The following is a 25,143-nucleotide window of genomic DNA, read 5'->3' on the forward strand; positions in this document are numbered from 1 at the left end:
TAAAAACTCGGCAATAACCAGTCAGTTTGGAGTGCAGTTGCGAATTTTGTATTTTTATTTTCCTTTTCTTTTTTCTTCTGGCAAAAACTGAGATTCAATCATAAAATTCCGGTTTTCAAAGCTTACTTTGAACAAATCATTTGCTTTCCTTCCCATCTGTAAATCGTGGTAAATCTCTTTAAGAGAATGGTAATCTTATCTAATGTTGCTTTTTGCTAGGAAATCTGCAAACAGCTCCTTCACTTACATAATTTAAGTTGGAGAATAACAAATTAAAATATAATTACTTTGGTTCCACAAAAATACTTTGAAGACAGTGGCATTGAGCTAATTAGCTTCCATCAATTTTTTGTCACTATCGTTCCTTTTTAGGGAAATTAAAACCTTTTTGCTGTCAATGACTCGGCTAACACAAATTTAGCAAAACATAGACATCAACGGCATCCTGCGCAACTTTTTCGTGGCTTTATTTTCAGGGCTAAATTGGGCGGGGGGGGTGGGGAAGGGAGAGAGAGAGAGCTAACTATCATAGGGAAGCCTTGACCTGGGCTGGGTCTCTATACAGATATCGCCACCGGAGTTTGTGTCTAGAAATCTCTGAAAGAAGAGAAATCAAGCACAATTCAACCGGGAGCTCGAATTTCAATAAATTATAATGAAGACCAAAAAATATAACCCACTTGTAGGTCGAAGGGGAGTTATGAGATTGAATTTTATCTCCAACATGTGGGTCAATTAAGATACTTTTCTCAAGATACTTTTCTTAAAAAATAAACATCTGACTATTGTCATGTGAGTGAACTGAGCAACGTGTTAACTCCGAGCATTTTTCTATTTGCCCACGAATTTTGTCAACACTAACAGTTTAAATAAGACCTACTTCCATATTGAATTTTGAACGCATATTAAATTTACACCTTCAATTTGCAGCATTCTTGATAAATTTACAATTACTACGCGTTGCAGTTTTGTTCTAGATATCCTCTCGTTTAAATTATGTAGGTTCGATTTTAATGAGTAAAGCTGTCAGCACGACTAAACCTTGGTTCGCCAGATACCATTCCAGATTTTCCGTACCAATATTTTGATCAAGCAACTCGTTCGCGTCCACTTCGCGGTGACTGCGACCCGCTCTGTAGAACCCAGGCTTCACGCGCAACTGTAGAGCGACTTGAGCTTGATAGAGTTTTCCCGTTGTACCATCCCTATACCTAAAACACGAGATAAACAAAAAACCCAGTGAGTGAATCCTACGTCATCACCTAAGGCCCTGTTTACAAGGAGCTAAGGTAACCCTAGTGCTAGGGTTACCTAGCACTCCCACATTTCTTCCATTTTTTTTTCATTGATGTGTTTACAAGTCAGCTAGGGTTACCCTGGCACTACCTGCTTGTAAACAGGGCCTAAGGGTGTTTTCAGTGACACAAGCGATGTGATGAATTCTTAAAAGCACAGGAAAACATTACTGAGAGCGTATGATGCACAACTTAGTAAAATTTGGCAGCCTTTGGATTGGAGCGCTTTTGACGACTAAAGCATCGCGGAAAGAACCTTACGAAAATGAGTCCAACATACTGGCTAACATTTCAAAGTGTCAAGAAAGCTTTTTAGAGTAAAAGGGTCAGATTTTCAAATTTTGAGGACTTCAGATACTTACTCTTGTCTTTTGGCTTGTGTTTCACACGCGCACAGGATTGTAGGTGACACACAAAGCTGAGGGACTTCATTTTCTTTGTTGGATGCACCACTCCTCTGCTGACCGCTACAGACTGAGAAATAAAACAGAAACACACTAGTCTAGACGACGAAAAACAAAAATTTCGGTAAAACTGAGATAAAGATTTAACTTAGCAAGCAAGGCGCGGTGGTCTAATGGTAATAGCGCGCTTGACTTCGGAATGAGTGGTCTGGGTTCGAGCTTAGACTGCGAGCAGTCTATCTTTTGCTCGAAAATCCGTGGGGAGGAACGCAAAGAACAACGCAACACAAGTCGTGAGCGGTGCGAGCTTGATATACTAAGCCGAGAGTCGCAAGTAGCGCGGGCGACGCTCGTCTTCTGACGTCCGCGTTACTCGCATGGCTCGCATGTCACGCTCGCAGTCACACTCTTAGGTACTGTCACTTGTTTTGCGTTCTTCCCCACGGATTTTCCAGAAAACGAGACTGCTCGCAGTCTAGTTCGAGCTCTGAGTTAGGCATACTTACCTTGCAGTGGTATATCACCTAGATCAAGTATTCTTCTCAACCGTCCAATCAGAGTGCCGTAAAATGCCACGTGCCATTTGTCGAACACATGATAGCTTTCAACCCTCGGGGGAATTCTAAACGAGATAAATAACACAATTGAATTTCAAGTTTGAATTTTCTACGGTCTTGTTCTGACACCTTTGGGCAGCCATTATTTGACAGTAACAGGAGCCCATGACAGTAAAGGAGACTAGTAATAACTCTTTCTAAAGCTAACAGTTAACTGCGTCTCACGAGCTCACCTTAGCGCAAACTGACACCATCCTAATGGCAGCGCATACCGACATGGTGGATCACCGCTGACAGCATACCTTTTTTCACCGCGGGCTTCGTGGCAGGCTTGACAGTAACATACATTGAACTTGCAGTCCGTATTGAAATATTCATCTGTGAATTATGATTACGACAGTACGTTAAAGAGACGCTGTCGTTTAGATTTAGCAGCATTACAAGAACCGAGAAGAAAGATACCAATTCATATTCATCAAGTATCAATGACGCCTGCATATTATGCTTTCTGTAGGACAGCGCGAACCTGCAAAGTCTGGCGGCGCGAAAATTAGGGCGAGCCCGCTAAGTTGATTTTTTTGCTCTAGTCCAAATTTTTACGCGGCCAGAATGTGGAAGAAGCTTTTCGTTTGCACAGGAACGCTTGCTACGCAGGGTAATATTGTTGCTGTCTTTACTGACCTGGAATGGCGAGACTGGCACGGAATCTGTCACAGAGCTGTCTGTAATCACAAGGTCCTTTACTATGCTCCCCTAGTACACAAATATCACACGAAAAGTCATTAACATTTCAAGATACTCGCCCAGAGAAGCAGAGCCAAAAAAAAATCATAACAGTTTCTTTAATTTCCAAGCGAAATCGTCATCTTTGAAGAGCTCCCTCACCCGAGCTTCTCTCTGCCTTTGTTTCTTCCATGCATACGCGCCCTCGTTCACTATGATCAGCAGTCACAATAGACACTTCCTCACAGCATCCGTATAAGTCAAGCACTGCAAACCGTCTGGCTGGGATGGCCTGGGCAATAGGTCCCAGGTCTTCTCCGTTAATAAGCAGGTGTAACCGGCTTTTCTTGTCAATCAAGACTCCTAGCGTGTCTCCTTCTTGAAGACTGTCAAGACTTCGCCGCAAATTATCGTTTACCTGTAATTCGAATCATTTATAGAGAAAGATCAATTGATTATGTAATGCTCTTTCTCAAATTCATTAATAATTCGTCAAGTTTAAATAAAGGAAATCAAGACCGTGATGATGTTTGGATATCTGATCTTAACTAGCATTTTACGATTTTGCGTCTCCGTTTTCTCCTTTGTTTTCGTTTCGATTGAGAAAATTTATCAACCGCTCAAGACCGTGTTTGACCGCATTTCCAAACACCTCAAAGTTCGTCAAAAATATTCCGCTGTGCGTCACATTTTGAACTCTCTTCTCGGTTTTTAGGAAATATGGTCAAACACGGTCTTTCGTGTTTGATATATAACTAGAAAAAAAAAGAAGTTATTTTGCACATTTGGTTTTAGAGCTGCAAAACGGTTGCTACTAGACAGATAATCGGAACAATTTCTCACATTTGAACAGAAACAGATAAAGTTTTAAACTCCTCATCAGTTACTTAGCAGACATTTCTTGTTACCTTGTTTCCATTCACATAAACCGCGTTATTGACAACAATCCAAGGACATATCTTGATGCTGTTGGCCGTGCTGGGAAGGCTAGTCAAGGAGTCTGGGTCCTGGGCTGTGACGCCGATCATAACAGACCCCGTCCAGCGGCTGTTCAACTTTCTGATACATACCTATTGTTTGGAGGAAGGTACAATTAGTGTTCGAGAAGGAAACTAGCGTCCGTGCAATTAGCGAAAACCCTGGCCGGAGAATCTGACCAATCAATTCAAGTACAGTGAAAACCCGCCTTACGGTCACTTCGCTATTACGGTCCCATTAACACGGTCACTTCGTTATTAAGGCCACATTTTTTGTCCCGGCGAAACGCCCATAACTTTTCTTATAAGAAAACCCCGTTAATATGACCACCCCGTTAACAGGCCAACAGCCACATTCTGAAATTCCAACCTGTATAATCCTTTATAATTTTACCCCGTTTATACGGCCACTCAAACCAGTTATGTTCATCTTTCCATTGTTAATATTTCTTACACTAATTCAAGTTTCAATTTTTTTAAAATTATATCTGCATTCCAGATGCTTGTTAAAGAGCAGTTATTTAGAAGTGCAGCAATTGTGATAAAACTGTTTAGACATCACTTAATTTCGACTAGTCGTGAGGTTTCACCCAACCCCGTTAATACGGCCACCTCGTAAACACGGCCAAACTCTCATGACCCGTTGGTGACCGGATTAACGGAGTTCCACTGTATCTACAGAGCCACCTTGTTCTCGTGCCAATGCCCCACCGACTAAGAGGAACAGGCGGCTCTGGGGACAACAAATTGACGTCAGTTTTTCATGCGTCTGTCCTGTTATCGATGATGAATTTCGTCATAACATTGTCAAAGTAGCTGTGGATCCACGAGGCGATAGCCGAGTGGATCAGCAGACTACTTTGACAATGTTATGACGAAATTCATTGTCAATAATAGGACAGACGTATGAAAAACTGACGTCAATTTGTTTTTTACGATAACATGTTATCAAATTGTCCGCTCTCGCTCGCTGACGCATCGCATAAGTTATAAATTAATGTGTCTGTCCGCATATTGACGATGAAAATTAGCCAATGAGCGCGCGAGAATTTCTGCAGTTATCGTAAAATTAACAACTAACCTGAAACAAGTGGTTATCCGGAAGAGGCGTCTCACTCAACACCACTCCATGATTGTAACTATCCACTCTTCTTGCGGTTGTACGGTTACTATCCAGTGAAATAAACTGACCACAGTTTTTATGGAAAATAAATCTGCCAAACATGGAAAACAAGATAAAAACAAAGGAACGGGACACCTTCCACCCTGGTGGCACCAACACGACAGGAAAACGACTCCACAAGAAACTCATACTAGGAAAGCCCCACCCTAGAATCTTACTTTTGTAAATTAGCGATGGATTCCCTTGCATCTTCTTCATCCTGATCTTGTATCTGGAAAATAAATTATTTGGGATCAATGAACACCGTTGTTAAGGCAAACGTAATGCTCCAAGTTTGCCCCAAAACTGACCGAGTTACAGTAGGTTCTTTAAGCAAAGAACACAAAATGGATAGTGCTAACTAAGGCAACTCATTATTGTTAAGTGAATGCGGGCAACAGACGGCCACGGTTTGTATTTTCCCTTACCTCAATGACTGGGGAAACTGACGACTGTGATTCTCCATTCATCAATACTCCGGCAGAAGAACAAGCATCTGTTCAGAAAAAAAATTAAATGGATTTGTTTGATACCAAGGACTGGTGAACACAAAAAAGGAATATATGAAAACAAAACAGGAATTTAGGACCATACGAATAGTCAATCTCGTTTTGTTCTTGAGTAAAAATCACTTAAAATTTTAAACTTGTGTAACAAGAAAGGAAGATTTGAGGGACACTGACGCCAAAGTAATGCATACCAGCTGAAGGGCTTGATATGGAGATGACATTTGCCATGCCATATACATCCACAACTGCATGAACAATCTGAAATAGAAAACAAAATCATTCATTGTGTTACTACAACGATAAACAATTTACTAAATGTTCAGACCCCATGCACGTGCTGTTTAGTTTTTGTATTTTCGTGTGGGTTTACCCAACACTCCGCCAATTCGACGCCAACAGTCCTTAATTTCTAGCGTTCTTATTAGCCGAGAAGTATCAAAAAAAAAAAAAACGAGAAAGGCGTCAAAAAGTTATAACGGTATGATTCGTTTCACTGCCACATTACAACCTGCTTAGCTCTTCAAAGGTACCACTCGTTAATTGGAGCTATAATATCGAATGGTAACACGAATAACCGGGAGAGGAAGAAGAAACAAAAATGTACTTCAGCGTAAACCTGTTTGTATTTGGTAACATCACAACGTACTTGAGGGATGTCCATAGCTGCGACTCCTTGGTCCTCGCCATTAACAAACACGTGAAAAGTACCATCTCTTTGTCTCTGTACTCCGATTCTCGTCTTGGCCTGTAAAGTCAGTTCATATGTTAACTAAGTTACTAAAAGTTTGGCCATTCTTACAAAAGAGATTCTTATGGGGGAAAAAAAAACCATTCTTACAAAAGAGATTCTTATGGAAAAAAAAATACCGCGTGTTCGTCAGTACATAAGCAAAGTTTTGATACATTTTCCTACTCAAAACCTTATGGAATAACCATAGAATTTGCTTAACAAATTAAAGATCATGCAGTCTAATGCCGCCTTTATTTTTTCACCTTTTTGAAGCCCTTCTGGCCCGGGTTGCTCAAAGGCCGGTTTACGCTAACCCAGGATTGAATGTTAACTGAAGTATTAAATTTTCTGTATAAAAACGTTTTTCACTGCTTACGTTTTGTGTAGTTTGATAATACTCAAACTCAAAACTGACGGACAAACAATAAAACAGAAAACTTCATCGAAAAGTAACAAAACTGAAATCAAAATTCTCGCTAATCCTGGGTTAGCTTAGTTTTGAAAAACCCAGCCTCTGGTGTGACAACAAGAATCCGAAAACGGCCTTTGTTCTGATGTAAGACAAGAGAAATAAAAAAACTAAACCTGTAATCGATCCAAACTGTGTCCATAGTTTTCTTTAATTATCACAGCGTCTTTCATGACACAGGAGCCAGTCATCAGCCATGTTCCATCTCGCAGCTCCAGTGCAGAGGCAGGTACAGCCAACAGTGGAATGGTTTTAGTTGTGATACCCACCGCAATCGAACCAGACCACTGATTACCATTGACTCTGTCTATAACAATCTGAAATGAACATGTATGTCGTACAGCTCGCTGTGCCTGGATCTCATACAACAAAGGAGTAATTTTGGGACATACGGTGATTTAAACAATCAAAATCCAGAAAATGAGGAAAGGTGTAGAGTTGGCACAGCAACACTGAACTGATAGAGGAAAATTTAACCACGACTGCACTTTAGCCTAGTTTCTCCCTCTTCCTCTCCTTTGAACGCCTGCCAAACGGGCTAAAGCACTGCTGAGAGTTTGATTTGTAAACATGCCATACCCAATAATTTCTTGCAGAGCCTAAATTTTGGGCATTTCCTTCGAATGACCAATTAAAAACATTCAAGCAGTCACAGTTTTTCTAGTCACAATATTCTTTTCTCACAGGGCAGAAGAAAAAAAGGAAAGAATTCTGAGAGAGCTTCCAAGCAACTACTACTGACTCTCTCTCTCTCCTTCTCCATTTTAAGAACATTTGTAACTAACATTCTCTTCAGGGTTCTCCCATACCACCTAATCATTTTCCCCAACCATCTGTTAGTCCTGTTTATACCCCTAAATAAGAGAAGTGGGAATAATTTGTTTTGCATTGACTGATAAGAACCCAGGCCAGGATTTAACCCTTGATTTCTGGTTCTTGGACCTGACTCAAAGCATAAACAGTGGTTCTTCCCACAGTACACTGTAGAAACTATCATAACACTCAATCACTATAATATTATCCATTACCTCAAATATTTCGTCTTCTTCCAATGGTTTTGCACTGAACACAAGACCATGATTGAACCCTGTAGACCTTGAGGCAGTCATTTTGTTGTTCACAAGACGAATGTTTCTTCCACAGGCGGAGTGGAAGCCACATTTAACTTTACCTAGAGGGAAAATGATGATCGTATTTAATGTTCACAAAGGGAAGGTAGCTTAAGTCTTCATATGAGCCAAGTGGTCCATCAGGCCGGAGCTTATCCTGGTTTCTGTAGCATGAAGCAACTAGTAGTATTTCTACTCCCCCCTGGTTGGGATGCTAATCCATCCCAGGGTTACCCCCAACATTAAATTCGCTGGTACCCATTTATACACCTGGGTGGAGAGAGGCACTGGGAGCAGCCAGGGCTTGAACCCGGACTGCTTGATCCGGAGGAGAGTGCACTAACCATGAGACCACTGCGCCTCTACAATGTTGACATAGAACCTTTAACTTAAATCTACATAGCATGTCAGAATATGTGTGAACAGCATATTTTTAAGCTTAACAAGGTGAAAAATGCACTAAACCAACATTGAAAGAAATAAATGGTCGTTAATTTGTATTTTGACTTACTAGCTGCTTCTTGCACTGTCACAGGGATAGGCTCAGTTGCCGTCTGTTCACCAGGAACTGGCATGACTTGAGATCCTCTGTAATCATCATCATGAATAGAAATCTGAACACACTGGCCATACAAGTCAATCATGGCATAGATTCCTGTTAGAAATCACAGGAAATTTGAACTGTCTTTCATTTCTTTTGAATGAGATTTGTTTTCTGTGTGCCTATTAGTTAAACTGCAATTGAAACTCAAGCACATAAGTGATCAGTTTAAAGCTTTTCAAAATGGATTGCACAAAGTGGACACCTATGCCCTTTGTGCATCAATTACATGCATTTGCTTCTTGTTGTGTCCCTGCAATTTGTAAAACTGATGGACTACATGCCACTGACATTTTTCCTAACAAGACGTTCACAAAGATTTCACAACGTTGACACATGCAGACCATTGAGAGTAATATTGAACATTTTTACAACAGTTACACCTAACAAATGAAAGGATAAACAAACCAGTGTTGAAAGGCCAAAACTGTGAAAATCTGGTTATAAGCCATAGGCCACTTGGGAGACTATCATGTTAGTTTTATGGTCCTTAGTCTTGTAACTGGAAAACAGTCTCTTAACATTATGAGAGTCAGTGTAGATACGACTCAGTGGGATGCACGGGCAAGTGTTTAAAAACCCTGGCTCATGAACATAAATACATGTAGGCTGAAGGCTTAAAACCAGGATTCTATAACATGTGTCTGTTAGACAACACAGCTTCAAGTCATAAAATGTTTCCAAGTATCTGATAAAGTTCTGTACCTGATGGCACACTTGTAGCAGCTGCACCACAGTCCTCTCCATTGACAAAGAAATGCAATGATCCTCCTGATTTACGCATTATTCCAAGACGGGATCCTTCCTCTAACTTGTCCAAGTCACAGGCATACCCGTTTTTGGTTGTGGCACCATTCTGCAGCACAGAGGTCCCAGACACCATCCATGCTCCACTTATAAGATCAGTCATGGTGCTCGGGAACTGCAGCTGATCAGGGGGGACTGTTGTTACTCCTATTCATATAAACAATTTACCATAAAATCTTATTTGTATAAAAAATAAAGAACCCTAAACCGCGTATTACACTGTGATAAAACATGACGAGCATTTGAGAACACAAGGGAAATGTAGGCAAGTGTTTTCTACATTTCTCGAGTGTTCTCAAATGTCTGGAGTGTTTTATCACATCGTAATACACGGCTTAGGCTTCTTCATTTGCTTTATGATATAGAGATGTGGCGAAAAACAATAAAACACGCTTTTTCTAAGTTGTATACTCTGATAAAACATGGGTTGTTGAACAATCAGAGCACCCACAGGGTCCTATCTATATTATAAATATAAATAAAATATCAGTAACAAACAATTCAATTACATTATGTAAGACATGACTGAGCCAAATTGTCCCAAAGCACTGGAGTTTAACCCAAGTTTCAGTAACATTACAGTAAATGACTAGAACTGTTTCCACTCTCTTGATAACCGGTATTTCTATATGTCAGCAATTTATACACCTGGGCAGAGAAGGCACTGTGGGAGTTAATTTGCTTACACAAGAACACAAAACAATGACCCCGGACAGGGATCAAATCCAGAATGCTTGATTTGGCCGGAGTCTAGTGCACATGCTATAAGTTATTAGGCCACCATGACTCCTTTGAAGTTAGTAAAATTTGACAGTTTGAAAGAAACTTCTCTGGTCACCTGGCTGAAGCATGGGCAGCTCCCAAACCTGTTAAGTAGTAGTCCCGTGAGTAAGAACTATTCAGGCACGCCATTCTACTCTTAGTTTGAATAACAGAATAGTGACATTAATAGCATGTCTCAGCATTAAATGAGAAAGTAACATGTTTGAAGCTGTGTTGTGTAAATGTAATTTTCTTTTATTACAACATTCACAAAGCCAAGAGAACTTCAAGTTTACTCTCCCTCCATGCTTTACACCTGTGCAATCTTGTTACACAGATGCCTAAAGATGGAGGTTACATTGTAAATTGCAAACAATACTTATTACAGTTAAACCTCAAACTAAGGGTGGTGAGTGGTAAATGCCAGACTTTGCGATGAGGTGAGCCCAAGACATTCTGACTTTTTCAATGGCGAGACTGAGACCTCAGAGATGTTCAAGTTCTAAGACGTTCAGATGTCATTTATTAAAAAAAAAAAGCAAAACGGTACTTTGAGACTTTCTTAGACTTGCAAAAAATTGAGACTGCAAGGCAGCTTAGTGAAAAAAATTGAGAATACAAGACGCGTAAATTATAAAACTGCTAAAAAAACGAGACTATGAGACCTATGAAATTCAACAAAAATTTTGCGACATGCATGGTGTTTGAAGGACCATTCGCCACCCCTCCAACTCCTGAGTTAACCTCCCTGGTCCCAAGGATTTCTGCTTAGTTACCCAGTGTTTACATGCTAGTTACATCACACAGGTATAACCAACTTAAGACATCCAGAGGCTGATTTACTCACCAGCTTCCATTGAACCAGACCAGCGACTGACAAGTTTCTCCACAATCACTTCAAAGAGCTCGTCATCTCTCAGAGGCCTGTGGCTCATTACAATAGCATCATTAAATTCACACAAAGGATTGATGCGAACAGCACTGCGGGAGTTGTGACTCACAGCTACTTGACCACCATGAAAAGAACTGAACTTAAAAAAGTTGTCATTTGTAGTGGGAGTAACTTCCTGAGATGGGGTTGATAAAGAACATTCCATGGGCTGCTGTTCTTGTTCTGCACTGTCATGTGAATTCACTGCAATAAAAATCCCAAACAAATAGATAAATCATTTTAATAAATAAACTGCTGATTACAGTTATGGCCTGAGATGGTGCCTCACACAACAGATTTCTGTCAAAGTTTCTGTTCAAAGAGAACTATGTTTTGAAGTAACTTTATTTCATGGTATGGCAATAAGAGCTTTAAATTTTTCTTGAAGGGAAGGAAACATTTTTATGCTCTGTCATTTCTGAACACGTGTTAAGTGCAACACAGAATTCTGTTGAGAAATCCCTTCCACCAGTTGTTTTGCTACTCCAGAAAACAGAGAATATTTAGTTAGACTTCATATTATTGGAATCTTGACATACACAGATGTTAATACTTTTCAGTAATCAGGAGCCTATCAATGAGTGTCTCTACAGTGAGAACAGCAAAGATTAAAATACGTGACAAGTACAACAAACACTAAACTTAATTCTTACTATTCAGTTGAGAATTGGTTCTGGGAACTTCTCCATTTTCTTGTATCCCTGACCCTGAAATAATAGTGACTTGAGCACATTGACCAAACAGGTCAACCACACCATACACGTTAGCTGGGACACCCTGTGCTGCACAACCAAGATCTCTGCTGTTCACAAAGAAATGCAATGAACCATCATCCTTACGCATCACACCGACTGTGTCACCGACCTGACAGAATGACAAACAGGATCAGTAAAAAAAGAAGTCACATATTTTCAGTTCTGTATTTTGAAAAGAGACTTGGACTCATGTTCAAAATATTTTTAGAAGGTTGACAAGATTACAACATGTACCTAGATGCTACCAAAATTCAGATATTCCAGTTTCACTCACTCCCTAAAGGGAAAATGAAATTCCCCAATTAAGTCAAATGCTTCCAGTACATAGAATTATTGTAACAAGAAGTATTTGAAAGTGAAATTGTGATATAGCTTGCAGTCATTTCCTTAAAAAGTAGTCGTGAACCAAGAAGAATTTGAGGTTCAAAATAAGTAAATAAAACACAAATAAAATATTACTCACAGTTAACAGATTAAGCTTCCTTTACCTTGATTTCATCCAGTGTTGGTCCATACTCTTCAATGCTAGTCACACCATCACACACTACACTCCCCCCTGACATCATCCACGTGCCAGGTGGTTGTACATTTGTCATCGTTGATGGAAACTCTAATGTTTCAGGATCATGGGTGGTGACACCAATCTCTAGCGATCCTGCCCATTTTGTCAAATGCATGTCGACACGCACTTCAAGAAGTTCATTAGCATCTAGATGTCGACTTGTTAGAACCACAGCATTGTTAAATTCTTCATTGGCTCTGAAGGTAGCGAAAGTAAACAATAATAGACTGACTTAATTTTATTTCAAGATTCACCCCATTAAGGGTGCACTACATCTATGACTTGAAGCAGGGAAGATTTTCAGTTTCTGCATGATTGGTTAAAATGCTGGAAAGTATCATTGCTGAGTGGTCTCGAAATAGAATAAATGAAAACTGTTTTAAAAGATATTAATAACAGAAAGCACTGCTCAACAGAATGTTTATAAATTATAATTATTTTAAATAGTGATTACAAAGATGCACGTGTAACAACATAGTATCCATACCGAGGTCTGTGTGCACTACGATATCCATTAAATAAGGAAACTGACGCCCCACACCGTGGATGAAAGACAAGTGCATTTCCAGAGTAATTGACTGTATTTTCATCTGAAATAAAAGTCAAGTCAAATTACCAGCAATCCCCAGATAAACACAACAAACGCTTTCATGATGGCCATATAATTTGGTTTTCCCAAACAATCAGAAATTTTCACATAAGAAAAGAATTAATTCCCAAATATGGCTACTAGGATGTTATGTGAAAATATCAAATGCTGGGCTTGGTTGAACTAAAAATCGCTGGATCTGAAACCTGCTGTACTAACCCTTACTCCTCATTAAACTCATTGACGGATGAGCTTGGGGAATGGTGCCTTCAAGGATGGGTGGAGTCACTAGCAATCTGAGCTGAGCCCGTAGGGTATCCATGACAACACTGTAAGTGGCAACCATCTGGCACCATCATATTGAACAAACAGTGGAAACAAAAATACTTACTACATACTTACCATGATAAGAGGGAGGGGTGGGCTGGGAGAAAAGCTCTAGGAGAAGAGCCTGGCAGTGAAAAACAAGTGGAATGACTTGACATCTGAAGCTGAGCTTCAAACTACAAGGAGCCCCTGCATAAAACCCCAGCCACCCCACACACCAAGCTTGTGATAGACTGCTGGCCAGCAATATTATCTCGTGTTTAGCCTTACCTAAATTACATATAGCCCCATTTACATGTATCTATAATAAATTTAGGCTATGCAAAAATTTTAAAATAACTAATATACATACTATTAGATGGTTCGATTTCTTGCTCTTGTACTGGAGAGCCTGATGTTATCGAAACCTTCACTGCTGCACCATAAATATCAACAGCACCATAAACATACGCAGGGAGATTACTAACTGCTTCCCCCTGATCTTGCTCGTTAATAAAGAAATGAAGAGATCCAGTACTCGTTTTCAGTATTCCAATCTTGTCTCCAGCCTATGGAAAGAAAAACAAATATTCAAGATCTCAATTCACAATTTGTTCAATTTATAAGTTTGAGCTAGAACTTCAACTTTGACTTAGAGTTGAGTTGTAATTTCAAATGCAAGTCCAAATACCCATAAATTTTATGCTTTGTTTTAAGATTACAAAAACCATGATGGTTTATTATCAAGAAGTCAAGTAACTAATGGTTGAGATGTTAATTTACAGTGTGAAAGGTGTAAGAATATAACTTTAAGTGTAACACAGTCTTATTAAGAGTTCTTACATGTAGGTGTCAACAGTTAAACGTGTGGATTAAACTTAGGTAAGTACTTTCACAAAAACTGAGTCTGCCTGTGTATTGAGGTTTGGTTTTCTTCCACAAATGAAAAGCATTTTGTGAATTAAACAGTTCAGTTTTCCTTGGCACTTTTTTAACACAGAAACATGTTAGACAGGTAAGGGAACTTGACACTGTGGTCTCATTTCAAGTGGTCGCCAAAAGCTGAGGTTCTATGCTCTTTGATGCAATGGTAAAGATGACAAGTGTTATAGCCGAGATAATCTGCATCGCACAGATCACATTTAAAATAATAACTTTTTGTTGTGATTTAAGATGTTAAGTCGGGTATAATTTGAGCATATTTGAACCTAATGAGTACCTTTATAATTCTGGTTGAAATGCACATAATAGCAATGGTCAAAGATGACAAGCCTGAATTTTGTATTACCCACAGTCCCAGTACTACTGATATAATTTAATAAATGAAACTATAATAAATTAAAATTTTATTACATGGAACACCATAGGATGAAGTAAAAGCAGGATGGTGAAACAGGAAAACAACTACACCACACTACACTAGAGACTAGAGAAACTATCAAAACAAAGCTTGAGTACCTGGAGTGTTTCTAGGTTGATGCTTGAGTACTCCCTCCGTGCTTCCTTGCCGTTGACAATGATTGACGTTCCACTAAGCATCCATGTCCCCGTTGGCATACTTGTCATGGTCGGCGGTAATACAATGTCATCTGGATTGTGACTTGTGACACCCACTTCTATAGAACCTGCCCATAACTCTGTTACACATTCTATTTCGACCTAGAAAGCAAAAGTTATCTAAATTATGAGCTTTTGAATTTTATTATCAATAGTGTACCATACTGTACTATATAGACAGTTCTCAGTAACTATTTATCATTTTCACACACCACCTTTAGCCACGTCAAAATGACCGCCGCCTGACCTTTTCTTGCAAAATCAAAGCTAACACAAATAGCATTATGCTAAAGACTGGAAATAACAAAAAAGTTTAAGGCTTGTAAATTATACTGGCATTGTATAAAAACCTAAAATCTTCAGGTGGGTGGGTGGCAAAAGTTGGCAATGGCAGATGCAACAGAAACAACTGCCCGCCCTCCCCCCATAGGTCACATGACCTACATCCAGACCCCAGCAGTGTGAGAAAAAACATTTTTCACTTATCTCCTTTCACTCAACCAGTGAAAAATTACTCTCACAGTCAATCAACACTCTCAAAGGAGACAATGCTGTGATTCGTATGGTGTGATCGTCCGTGGGAGGGTAGTTCTGAAAAGAACCATTGTTGGTGACTGACGTCTCGACAACCTGAGTGGAAGTCATCTTCAGAGTCAAGTGATATAGGTCTTGACTCTGAAGATGACTTCCGCTCAGGTTATCAAAACGTCAGTCACCAACAACAGTTCTTTTCAGAACTACCCTCACTCGCACGATCACACTATACAAACTACTGACACTCCTGGGTTCAAACCATTTACTACAATGCTGTAAGGTTGACAGTCTTACTGATCCTGGATGAATTTTGCTCATTTCTCTGTGACTGAACTCTCTTCAAGGTGGACATTCCTCTAAACAGGACAGCTAGAGCCACCACACCACAGGATGTCCACCTAAAAGACAGTTTACCATATAGAAAAATGGTCACTCTTCTCCATCCTTATTGTCCACTTACTTCAAACAGTTCATCATTTCGTAAAGGTACATTTGTAAGTGTCACAGCATTTTTGAATTCTTCTGTTGGTCGCTGACGTTCAGCTGTTCTGTTATTGTTGGAGAGTCTTATTAATGATCCACAATGAGGATGGAAACAAACTGAGGCAGTTGATGGAACAGTGCGCGAGTCTGCTGCAGATGTACCTGTTGACACAGTGACATTAAGCTGTAAGAGAAACATTTCTCACTATTTTTAGAAGAAATTAATTTTATAACTGAGATTTCGTAGCATCCTTTCATACATTAGAAATATTACATCCAGCACTTTAATTGCATCAATCTCTTCATGCATTCTATTAAATATCTTAAGGACCACCCAAGATCAATAAACAATCCTTAATATCAGATATAGTTAACTTAATTAAGCTGAAGTTAAGTGAGTTAATAAACGAAAAGTGGTTACTAGCTAGGGTTCACTTTACTGTAGTTACTTACCCGATAAGCGATTATATGGCTTATAAATTGATATCTCAACGCATCTTCCGTACAAATCTACAACAGCGAAAACATTTTGAGGAATGTTTGTAGCCGCTACTCCCAGGTCAACACCATTGACAAAGAAATGTAGGCTTCCGTGAGCCTTCCTTTCAACACCAACTCTATCGCCTTCCTTAAGTTCATCAAGATCTTGACCATACTCCTCCACAAAAGAAGATCCATCCTTCAGAATGGACATCCCAGACATGATCCATGAGCCATTTTTGAGGCCCGTTGAGCTGGAGGGAATTTCCATAAGGCTGGGATCGCCTGTTGTCACACCAATAGCCCAAGACCCAGACCAGTTGCCGATTTTACGGTCCAGCCGTACCTCGAATAGTTCATTGTCTCTCAGTGGGTTCTTGCTGAATATCAGGCCATTGTTAAATTCAGCGGCTGAGCTTCGCCTCCTAGCGCTACGGTTCTCGTTGCTTAAAAATACCAGACTTCCATGACATGGATGAAACTCCGCCATCTTTCACATAAAATTACTGTTCTCATGGTGTTTACCACTGACCTCTCCAGTCTAGCCTGAACTATATTTTGAAACGGTCTCTGATTGGCTTATAAATCTCATGGCAGATCAACCAATTGCACGACACCTTAAAAATGCGCTTCTTTCTTTTCCTGGACGAGCTTGGACGAGAAGAAGCGCTAAAAGTGAAAGTAAAAACTAAGCAGAAAAGCCTTTCGAAATGGACAAAAAGCACAGAGAGCTGCTCAGAAAGAACAGACTTGCGCTAGTTCAAGATCTAGAGGCCGCACAACTATTAAATTATCTATTTCAGGAAAACTGTTTATCGGAGAATGATGTCGACAGCATCAAGGTACAGGCGACTCCGAGGGCCAAAGCAGAAAAACTACTGGATATTCTACCTCGCCGAGGACCACAATCGTTCGATGTGTTTTGTCGTGCGTTAGCTAATACTGACGGCCAAGGCCACCTGGTGGATTTATTGAGAACGAATGAATCAATTGCTTCAGGTAATTAGTAATTAAAGACTTATGTTTAATTTAATATTTCTACCACTAGCTTATCAGAATCATTCTTTATTGCATTTGGCTGGGTTTATTTGATAGGGGAAGACTTTTTACCGTCCGAGACATGCTCAAATGACTTTCGTAGCCCCTTTTGGAGGTCTTGTCAAAAAAATGGACTGGTCCAAAGACTCCTCATTCATGGGACAGATCTTTGAATAAGCTTATTAGGTTGTGGATGGTGGGGGAGTTCTCCTTACTTATAGCCTGTAAACGCAGACATATTTCGGGCTGTCACTTGTCCTCGCCAAAAATAACATCTGTGAACCCGAGCCAGGAAACGATTCCTGTGACGTAGGAATTTTAAGCCAATCACAGTTTAGCTCAAGTAGCCCCAGAACTACTGCACGAGGTATTCGCTGCAAGGAGCACTCGACTTTCATTCTATCATGGAATATGATTGGCCAAAGAGAAACAAAAGTCATTACGTCACAGAAATCGTTTCCAGGCTCGGGTTCACAGACATTATTTTCGGCAGAGACAAGCAACAGCTGGAAATATGTCTGTGTTTGCAGGCTACCTTACTTATGTATCAATTTCAAGGTACAACTCGTGCTTGACCTTTCCAGGTCTTTCAGTCATGTTCCATGGAGAGATATGTCTGGATTTATGAAAATTTATGAAAACGTTGTTTTCTTCCCGGAAAATCAAATCAAAACTCTGAAGTAGATGATATAAAATTTAGAGGAATAGCGAATTATGTCAGTCTTTTTTCCTCCACTCTCTTATCTTTCTTTTTGCACGTTGTACTTTTCCTCTTTCTATGAGACTTTGATAACTTTATTGATATCTCTAACTGCCTGTCAGGGTAACTGAAGCCAACAAAATTTGATAAGGCGTATCACAGGGTAAACCAAAAACAATGATCCCTGGTCTGCAGACAACTCACTACGGACTGTGTCAATAGATGCACCCTATGGAACACCCCAAAAATAGAATAAAAAGTGAAAAATAAAGATTTCACTTACAGGTATTCTGATTGATCACTCGTGTTGGCAAAATTTCAAGTGAAATTTCTCTTTTTGGGGTTACCTAGAGTAATACATTAAAATTAGGCAACAATCCCTTAGGATATGGTGGAAACCAGGATGTGCAACCCCTCGTCCTCTTTGTAGTGGAAATGTGTAATAAAGAAACAAATCTTGTTTGTATTTTCAAGGAGCAATTTCAAGCACCACCACTGAAAACATAGGCAACATCTCGTCGGAGATGAATGATGGTAACAGCGGTCCTTTTCCTTCCCATCAAGTGAAAGTAGTAAAACCAAATGTTTCCTTTTCCTCGCAAGTGAAAAAGAATGTCTCAGGCAGTACTGATGAGGATTTTGTGTACTCCATGAAATGCAAACCTCATGGTTGGTGTTTAATTGTGAACAATGTAGACTTTGAGCATCTTAACAGAAGAGGTGGTTCTGACCTAGATGCCCAAAAGCTTCAAGAACTGTTTACACAACTGCAGTACAAGGTGAAAATGTTTAGAAATCAAACCTCAAAACAGCTCAAGGAAACTCTCCTCCAGTTTGCTAAATTAGATGATCACAGAGTGGCTGATTCTATGGTTGTCTGTCTTCTGAGTCATGGCTTGGAAGGGCAAATTTATGGCATCGATGGAGTTCTTGTGTCAATACCCGATCTGCTTGCGCTTTTCAATGGATACATGGCTAAAGACCTAGTGGGCAAACCAAAGTTGTTCTTCATACAAGCATGTCGTGGAAGTGATTTTGATCATGGTGCAGACATGACAGATGGTGCCCATATTCCCGGAGACCTCCATGTAAAGCAATCCACTGAACAGCTTCTTAATGCAGCCTTTCCAACAGACAAGGTTGAGACATTTGTCGAACCAGAAACACTTCCTGCTGAAGCCGACACGTTGGTTGCATACTCCACCGTACCTGGATATGTGTCATGGAGTAATCTGCAGAAAGGCTCATGGTTTGTCCAAGCCATAGTTGATGTTTTCAGTGCTTATGCTCATGAAGAAGATGTTGTCAGTATGTTAGTTCGAGTTAATGGTAAAGTTGCAAGAGAGTTTGAGTCATTTAATAGAAAGAAGCAGATTCCTGCTCCTGTAATAATGTTAACTAAGAAAGTTTTCTTCTTTCCTTCCTAACTAATGTGGAATTCAAAACTACCGTGAGAATAGAAAACTGTTGGTGATGTGCTAACTAACACAGTCAAAAATACTCAGCGAGTTTTTACCAAGAGCAAATTGACGAATTATTTGTTGCATGTGATTTCATTGCTTGTGTCAATAGTATGCCTCTTAAATTAAGAGTTGAAATTCAAAACCTGACACAATCCAATCATCATAGACTTCTTTTATCAGTAATGCAATATAGGGGGCGTGGCCAACCTATATTTTCATAGCCTAGGAATTTTTATCAACCCCATTTTAAATTTGCTATAGCAGCCTTAAGTTTGCAGATGAGTCAGACCACATTTTTTTTTTCAGTATCTTAATGTTATATATCTTGCAACTACTCAGAACTGTAACTCAGGCCCTGCCACAATAACATTAATGCTCATCAGGAAAGCAAAAACCTCTACGCTAGGTAAGTGACAGGCAAATGCTCAGTGGTATATGTGCTGTCAAAGACAAGTAGGCCTTTACACATTCTGCTCGAAAAAAGACTATTCTGCTGTAAAGAATTGCCCCCAAAAAGACTATTCTGTTCGAAATTAGGCTCCAGAAGTACTATTATGCTCAAATTATGCTTTGTAAAAATCAATATTCCTGGGTTCAAAATATTCAAACATGAAAAATAAGATATTATTTCACCCATCATATCTAGGGGGAGGCTAAACCAACATATGCACATTTTTTATTAAATCCTTAAAACTAATATGGGTAATAACTTGTCTTCGACAAGTGCATCCATTTAATTGCAAGGAGTCAAAATTAGAACATTCTGGTGATTGAAGAGCAAAGAGTTTAAGAAATGTTAGGGTGATGTCAGAATACACATAAAATCACAAGAAGGAGAAGGAGAAAGCATTTTTGAAGATGTTTACCTGAAAATTTTCCAGGGAACATATTTTAAAAGTGATGTCAACAATAATAAGCTTGACAAGTGATTTGATAGTTGTCGTATTTGGACAAGAAATATTGTTGAAATGTTCATTTCCGACCAAATGAATGTTCACATGCCTTGATTGTGGCATCAAACACTGATCTTCCAATATGCTGCTGTGGTATAACAAAGTGCATTAAAAAGTGATATTATGCTGTGGAAATATATTAACATATTAAAAGCTTTTACCCATGTTTCAAAGATCAAGTTGTAGTTATTGACTTTGGTCACCCTAGAGACAAGCTCAACTGGCCATTGTAGAAAGGTCCCTAATGTGGGGTTGTTGGGAAAGTAACATGAAACTAAAGATAAGTATTTCTAGTAATTTTTCAATTTGTATAGCATTTTAATATCAGTATAGAGACGAAGTATTTGCAATGTCCCAAAGTGAATGAATGGTTTTCCCAGTGGAAAAAGATATTTAAAAGGAGGTGTAAAAACACTTTGGACATTTAATAGTGGTGGTGAAGCATAATGAGAGGTGCTGGATTTCTGGATTTGTTTGAATGTTTTCATACATGACCAAGACCTAAATCCCTGGCCCAACAGACTCGCAAAAAGTCACAAGTTTTTACTTGCAAGTGAGTTTGGCCAGGCCTTGCGTGCACTTGCCTTCACTTGCTATGACTTGCGTTCTCTTTGGTCAAGATCAAAGTTTTTACTGGTTGGCCAACCAAACCAAGTCAAGTTGAGTGACGTCCCTACATTGTGTTAGCAACCTATTAGCTAATGAACTACAGGATATGACTACAGCCTGTAGCCTTGAAATGGTTTTTTTTTTGCGACTTTTGTGTACTTGCAAGGAAACTTGTGAGTCTGTTTGGCCACCCATCACAAGTCTCTAGGCAAGCTCAACTTAACAGCAACTTACAACTACTTATGAGTTCATTTGGCCAGGACTCAATCAGGCTCAACGAGGCTTTAATGGATCAGTATACAGATCATTTCCCTAGGGTCCCACACCAATAACTTTTAAAACAAAACTCAAACACATGACCGCAAAACAGAACAACCGCTACTTCAGCAGGAAAATTTTCCTCTTTTATTGTATGTCTTTTTCAAAAACATTACTGACATCACCCATCACCTCATTCAGAATTAACCTTATAACAACCTGATAAAATGATAACTTCTTCCAACAACTTTGTACTATTATCCAATTTAGCAGGTTATGAGAATGACAAACTCCATGATCACAAGAAAGACTTCATGAATTAGGAAGCAAATTCTCCAAAGGAAGGAATATTATAAATGAAATGTAAACAACAAGGAGAATTGATAGCTGATCAAGGTTGTTATAAGCTCTTCACTTGGAAGAGTCAATACCTCAGAGGCAATGACTGATTCTAAGTGGTAAGTTTGGTTATTAGACCATTCAAATGAAAGACATTGAGCAGTACTTCCAAAGTGGTTCTTACTTTAGATTCTGTAGGTGTAGTGTATGACCATTCACATGAAAGCTTTTGAGAAGTACATTTGTAGTGCGGATTATTTCCAACATTTTTTGATGTTAACTTTGTGAAAGGTATAGGAATAAGGTAAAGCTACTGATTCAAGAAACAGGCAGTGACGTCACACCAGTTGAGTTTTATATTGAAACTATACAGGTGAATGGTTAATCAAACCATTTAGTCTACAGTTTCTCTGATGATGTACATCGGCTACCATTAATCACTTATCGAATATGATGTATTTTATGCCAAATTTTACACCAAATTTTACGCAGCCTTTATCGGGGTGGTGAATGGTTCTTCAAAAACCATGGTTCTTGCAAAATTTTTGTCAAGTTCCACAGGTCTAGCAGTCCAGTCTTTTAGTGGCTATGGGCATCTCACAGTCTTTATTTTTTTCACAAAGCTGTCTTATAGTCTCAATTTTTAGGAAGGCTAAGAAAGTCTTAAATTCCTAATTTCTTTGTTTGTTCAATATATGACATCTGAATGCTTTAGAGTCTGAATATCTCACACTTGAATTTTAAACAGTGAAGTCTCAGTCTCACAATTTAAAAATTCAAAATGTCTCGGGCTCACAAAAAAAGTTGCCAGTCTTGCCTTCTTGCTAAGTCTCACATTTACCATTCACCAATCAATTTGTTAATGATTAAGCTTCTAAAGAACAATGCAATGCCTTCAGCTGTGTCATTATACACTTTACTACCAATCAAAGCAAGATTTTGAAGCACAAGACTGTGATTTCACACTGGTGATGGTCACATGAAATGTTAATTCTCTGAACAGTGAAAATTCCATGGTTTTGTGCTATCATCAACCCAGAGCTCAACAATCTAACAATCTTGGGTTCAGATCTCTTGCTATGATCATGGCCATATGGCATTAGTCACACTAATGTTTTGTTGCTAACTTTTATCCTCTGTGAATTTGTGAACAGAAAATTATTCTGAATGCTAAACTCTTTGATTGGCAGGTCCTCGTCTTCTGTGAGTGTCATATGGAGAGCCATTACTAGATGAGTACCTCTCATATACTACCATGGAAGCGGCATGAGATGCATTTCCAGGTGATGTCACAATGCCATTACATAAGTCAGAATTAACCCTGGCTGCCTCTGAATGATCTGTTTCTGATGTGTTGCGTTGTGGGCCGTCTTCTTCTTGAAGGGCTTCCTCATAACTTGGTGGAGGCCTATATTCTTGTGCAACAGCCTCACTGTAACTTGGGGGTTTGGGGGCTTCTTCAGCTGTATGTGAGACCATTTCAATATCACTTGGCGACAGAGTTGTGGCATGGTGTTCACCCACTTCAGATCGGGCAGCTGCTATTTTTTTCCATGCCCTCCAAAGCCAGACACCTACTATAAGCATCCCCCCTACGATGCTGACAGGCCAGAATCTGTACCAGGAAAGGAAACCAGGTTCTTCAGGTTCTTCAGTTTCAGGACAATCCTGCTCATCAGAACCATCGTCGCACTCTTTTTCACCATTGCATGTGGTGTGACTCTCAACACACTGTCGGTTGACACAGGTAAACTTCTGCCGCCCACAGACACTCCTGGCAGATGACTCATAGCGCAAGGAAAACCATCCAATATCTTCCCCTTCGAGCTTGGACACCACCTTGATCATCAACTGATTTGTCCTAGAAATAATTTTGCTAGGCATTAATTCCCCACAATACATGCCAAGTTTATGAGAGGAATCATCTAGCCCATCGTAAATCTCCAAAAAGCCATCGTCACAGACTCCATCGTTTTTAACACCAAAGTTCAAGGTGTCAAAGTATAAATGCGCATGCATGTCAGAAGCCACCCTTATTTTCCACACGCATTCTTGCCCGGGTGGAAAGTGATACGGGTAATTTTGAGAGTAAATGAAGCCTGACGGATCACTTAGAGTGCCTCCACACGTACCCTCTCCAGCTGAAATGGTGCGGTAATTCGCTACGAATCCCGATTGCCCACCAGAGAGGTCGCTCTTAAACCTAAACCACAGATTGCTACCCCTTGTTGAGTAAATAATAGGCGGTTTTTCATTGCCGCAATAGCGACGCCCTCGAGACTCCGCTTGACTACTTGAGAGTTTGAAGTATCCGATTTCTTTCACTTCCAGAAAATCGTATAAACAAACAGGCATTCGACCTTCGACGTTAAAGCTCTCGAACTTTACTTTAATTCTTCCTTTAGGTACATCAATACTGTAGATGCAATCTTTGTTGTTTTGGTAAGGTAGTGGATAGCCGGGCGAAGTAAAGCTGCCTGTGGTCTTCGTGAAATGGCTCCCACATACAGACTCCCATGACAGCCGAAAGCGATTCCCACTGTAGGTACGAAAATTGGAAGCAAATTGAATCCATATTACATTTCCAGTGGAGAACACATATTTAGGTTCCCTCTTGGCACAAAATTGTCCGATGAGTGTCGAATTGTCAAGCGATCCATCGCGAATTTCTAAGAAATCATGTATACACGAGCAACATGATGTTTTCATAACAAAGTCCGTGAACGTAATTTTCACGCGAAGCCTCTCTGGCACTGTTATTGTCCATGTACACTGCAGACTTTCGCCGACATGTCCTCCGCTTATCGGAAAACGGAGGTCTCCGGAACTACCTTGAAGGTGGTCGCCGCATGATGAACAACAAGCTTGCATAATCCACACAACTATGAGTTGCACGATAATCCCACTAACCTTCGCAGCCATTCCTGAATCGCTTGCATTTGACCCTCAGTTGGCGAAAATTGAGGTCAGCTATAAAAGATATCGGGTGGATTGACTGGCGAAATCCCGCTGTCGAAACAATTTGTCCTCAAGAGCCAAATTTAAATTTATTTTAAGTGACTCATCAAGTACACTGTCACAGCACTTGTCGGACAACAACTAAGCTCTTGAATGAAGAGGTAATAAAGAGGTATCAGCTCTTCACCGCTACCGCGCACCATTCCACAGGCAACCGAATGACACAGAACACCCCAGCGTAGAGTTTCTTTACACAACAAAACAATCAGCGAATCCTGTTTGGCAATTAGGGGCACGCAGGCTTGACTAATGGCTATGCGCTATACAAGACTCGCTTATCTATCCATCTTTCCTTTCCTCTTAATGTCTTTGATGAGGAAAAGTGCCGCACACGAACCAATGAAATCGGACCTTTTCTTATTACGCGCGAGTTATTTGACAAATCTTTGACGAAATGAATGTCGTGTGTGTGTTTTTTTCAAATCTATTTATTTAGAATATGGCAGTCTGCGAAGGCAGGTGA

The 25,143-nt window shown here is 39.8% G+C and overlaps 3 protein-coding genes across 3 annotated transcripts; 1 reads left to right on the plus strand and 2 right to left on the minus strand.

Annotated features, from left to right (window-relative positions):
* Positions 1-32: 32 nt before the first annotated feature.
* Positions 33-16,917, minus strand: LOC145482186 (neuralized-like protein 4). The gene is made up of 24 exons (XM_081460801.1): positions 16,276-16,917; positions 15,800-15,984; positions 14,707-14,907; positions 13,622-13,817; positions 12,841-12,943; positions 12,280-12,550; positions 11,690-11,900; positions 10,953-11,240; positions 9,242-9,490; positions 8,447-8,590; positions 7,855-7,997; positions 6,943-7,143; positions 6,274-6,372; positions 5,819-5,885; positions 5,547-5,614; positions 5,298-5,350; positions 5,038-5,170; positions 3,888-4,049; positions 3,142-3,397; positions 2,938-3,009; positions 2,490-2,634; positions 2,206-2,321; positions 1,658-1,769; positions 33-1,211 (listed from the first exon to the last, which is right to left on the minus strand). Exons 1-24 carry the CDS (start codon positions 16,790-16,792, stop codon positions 995-997), a joined length of 4,209 nt encoding a protein of 1,402 aa, XP_081316927.1. The 5' UTR covers positions 16,793-16,917; the 3' UTR covers positions 33-994.
* Positions 16,918-16,932: 15 nt separating this feature from the next.
* On the plus strand, positions 16,933-20,618 carry LOC145482197 (caspase-3-like). The gene is made up of 2 exons (XM_081460816.1): positions 16,933-17,301; positions 18,515-20,618. The coding sequence occupies exons 1-2, from the start codon at positions 17,013-17,015 to the stop codon at positions 19,465-19,467; spliced, it is 1,242 nt and encodes a 413-aa protein (XP_081316942.1). The 5' UTR covers positions 16,933-17,012; the 3' UTR covers positions 19,468-20,618.
* Positions 20,619-20,707: 89 nt separating this feature from the next.
* Positions 20,708-25,113, minus strand: LOC145482195 (bone morphogenetic protein 1-like). The gene has a single exon (XM_081460814.1). It carries the CDS (start codon positions 24,582-24,584, stop codon positions 22,833-22,835), a length of 1,752 nt encoding a protein of 583 aa, XP_081316940.1. The 5' UTR covers positions 24,585-25,113; the 3' UTR covers positions 20,708-22,832.
* Between the last annotated feature and the right edge of the window lie 30 nt (positions 25,114-25,143).

Source organism: Orbicella franksi, chromosome 3 (assembly GCF_964199315.1).
Source record: "Orbicella franksi chromosome 3, jaOrbFran1.1, whole genome shotgun sequence".
NCBI lineage: Eukaryota > Metazoa > Cnidaria > Anthozoa > Scleractinia > Merulinidae > Orbicella > Orbicella franksi.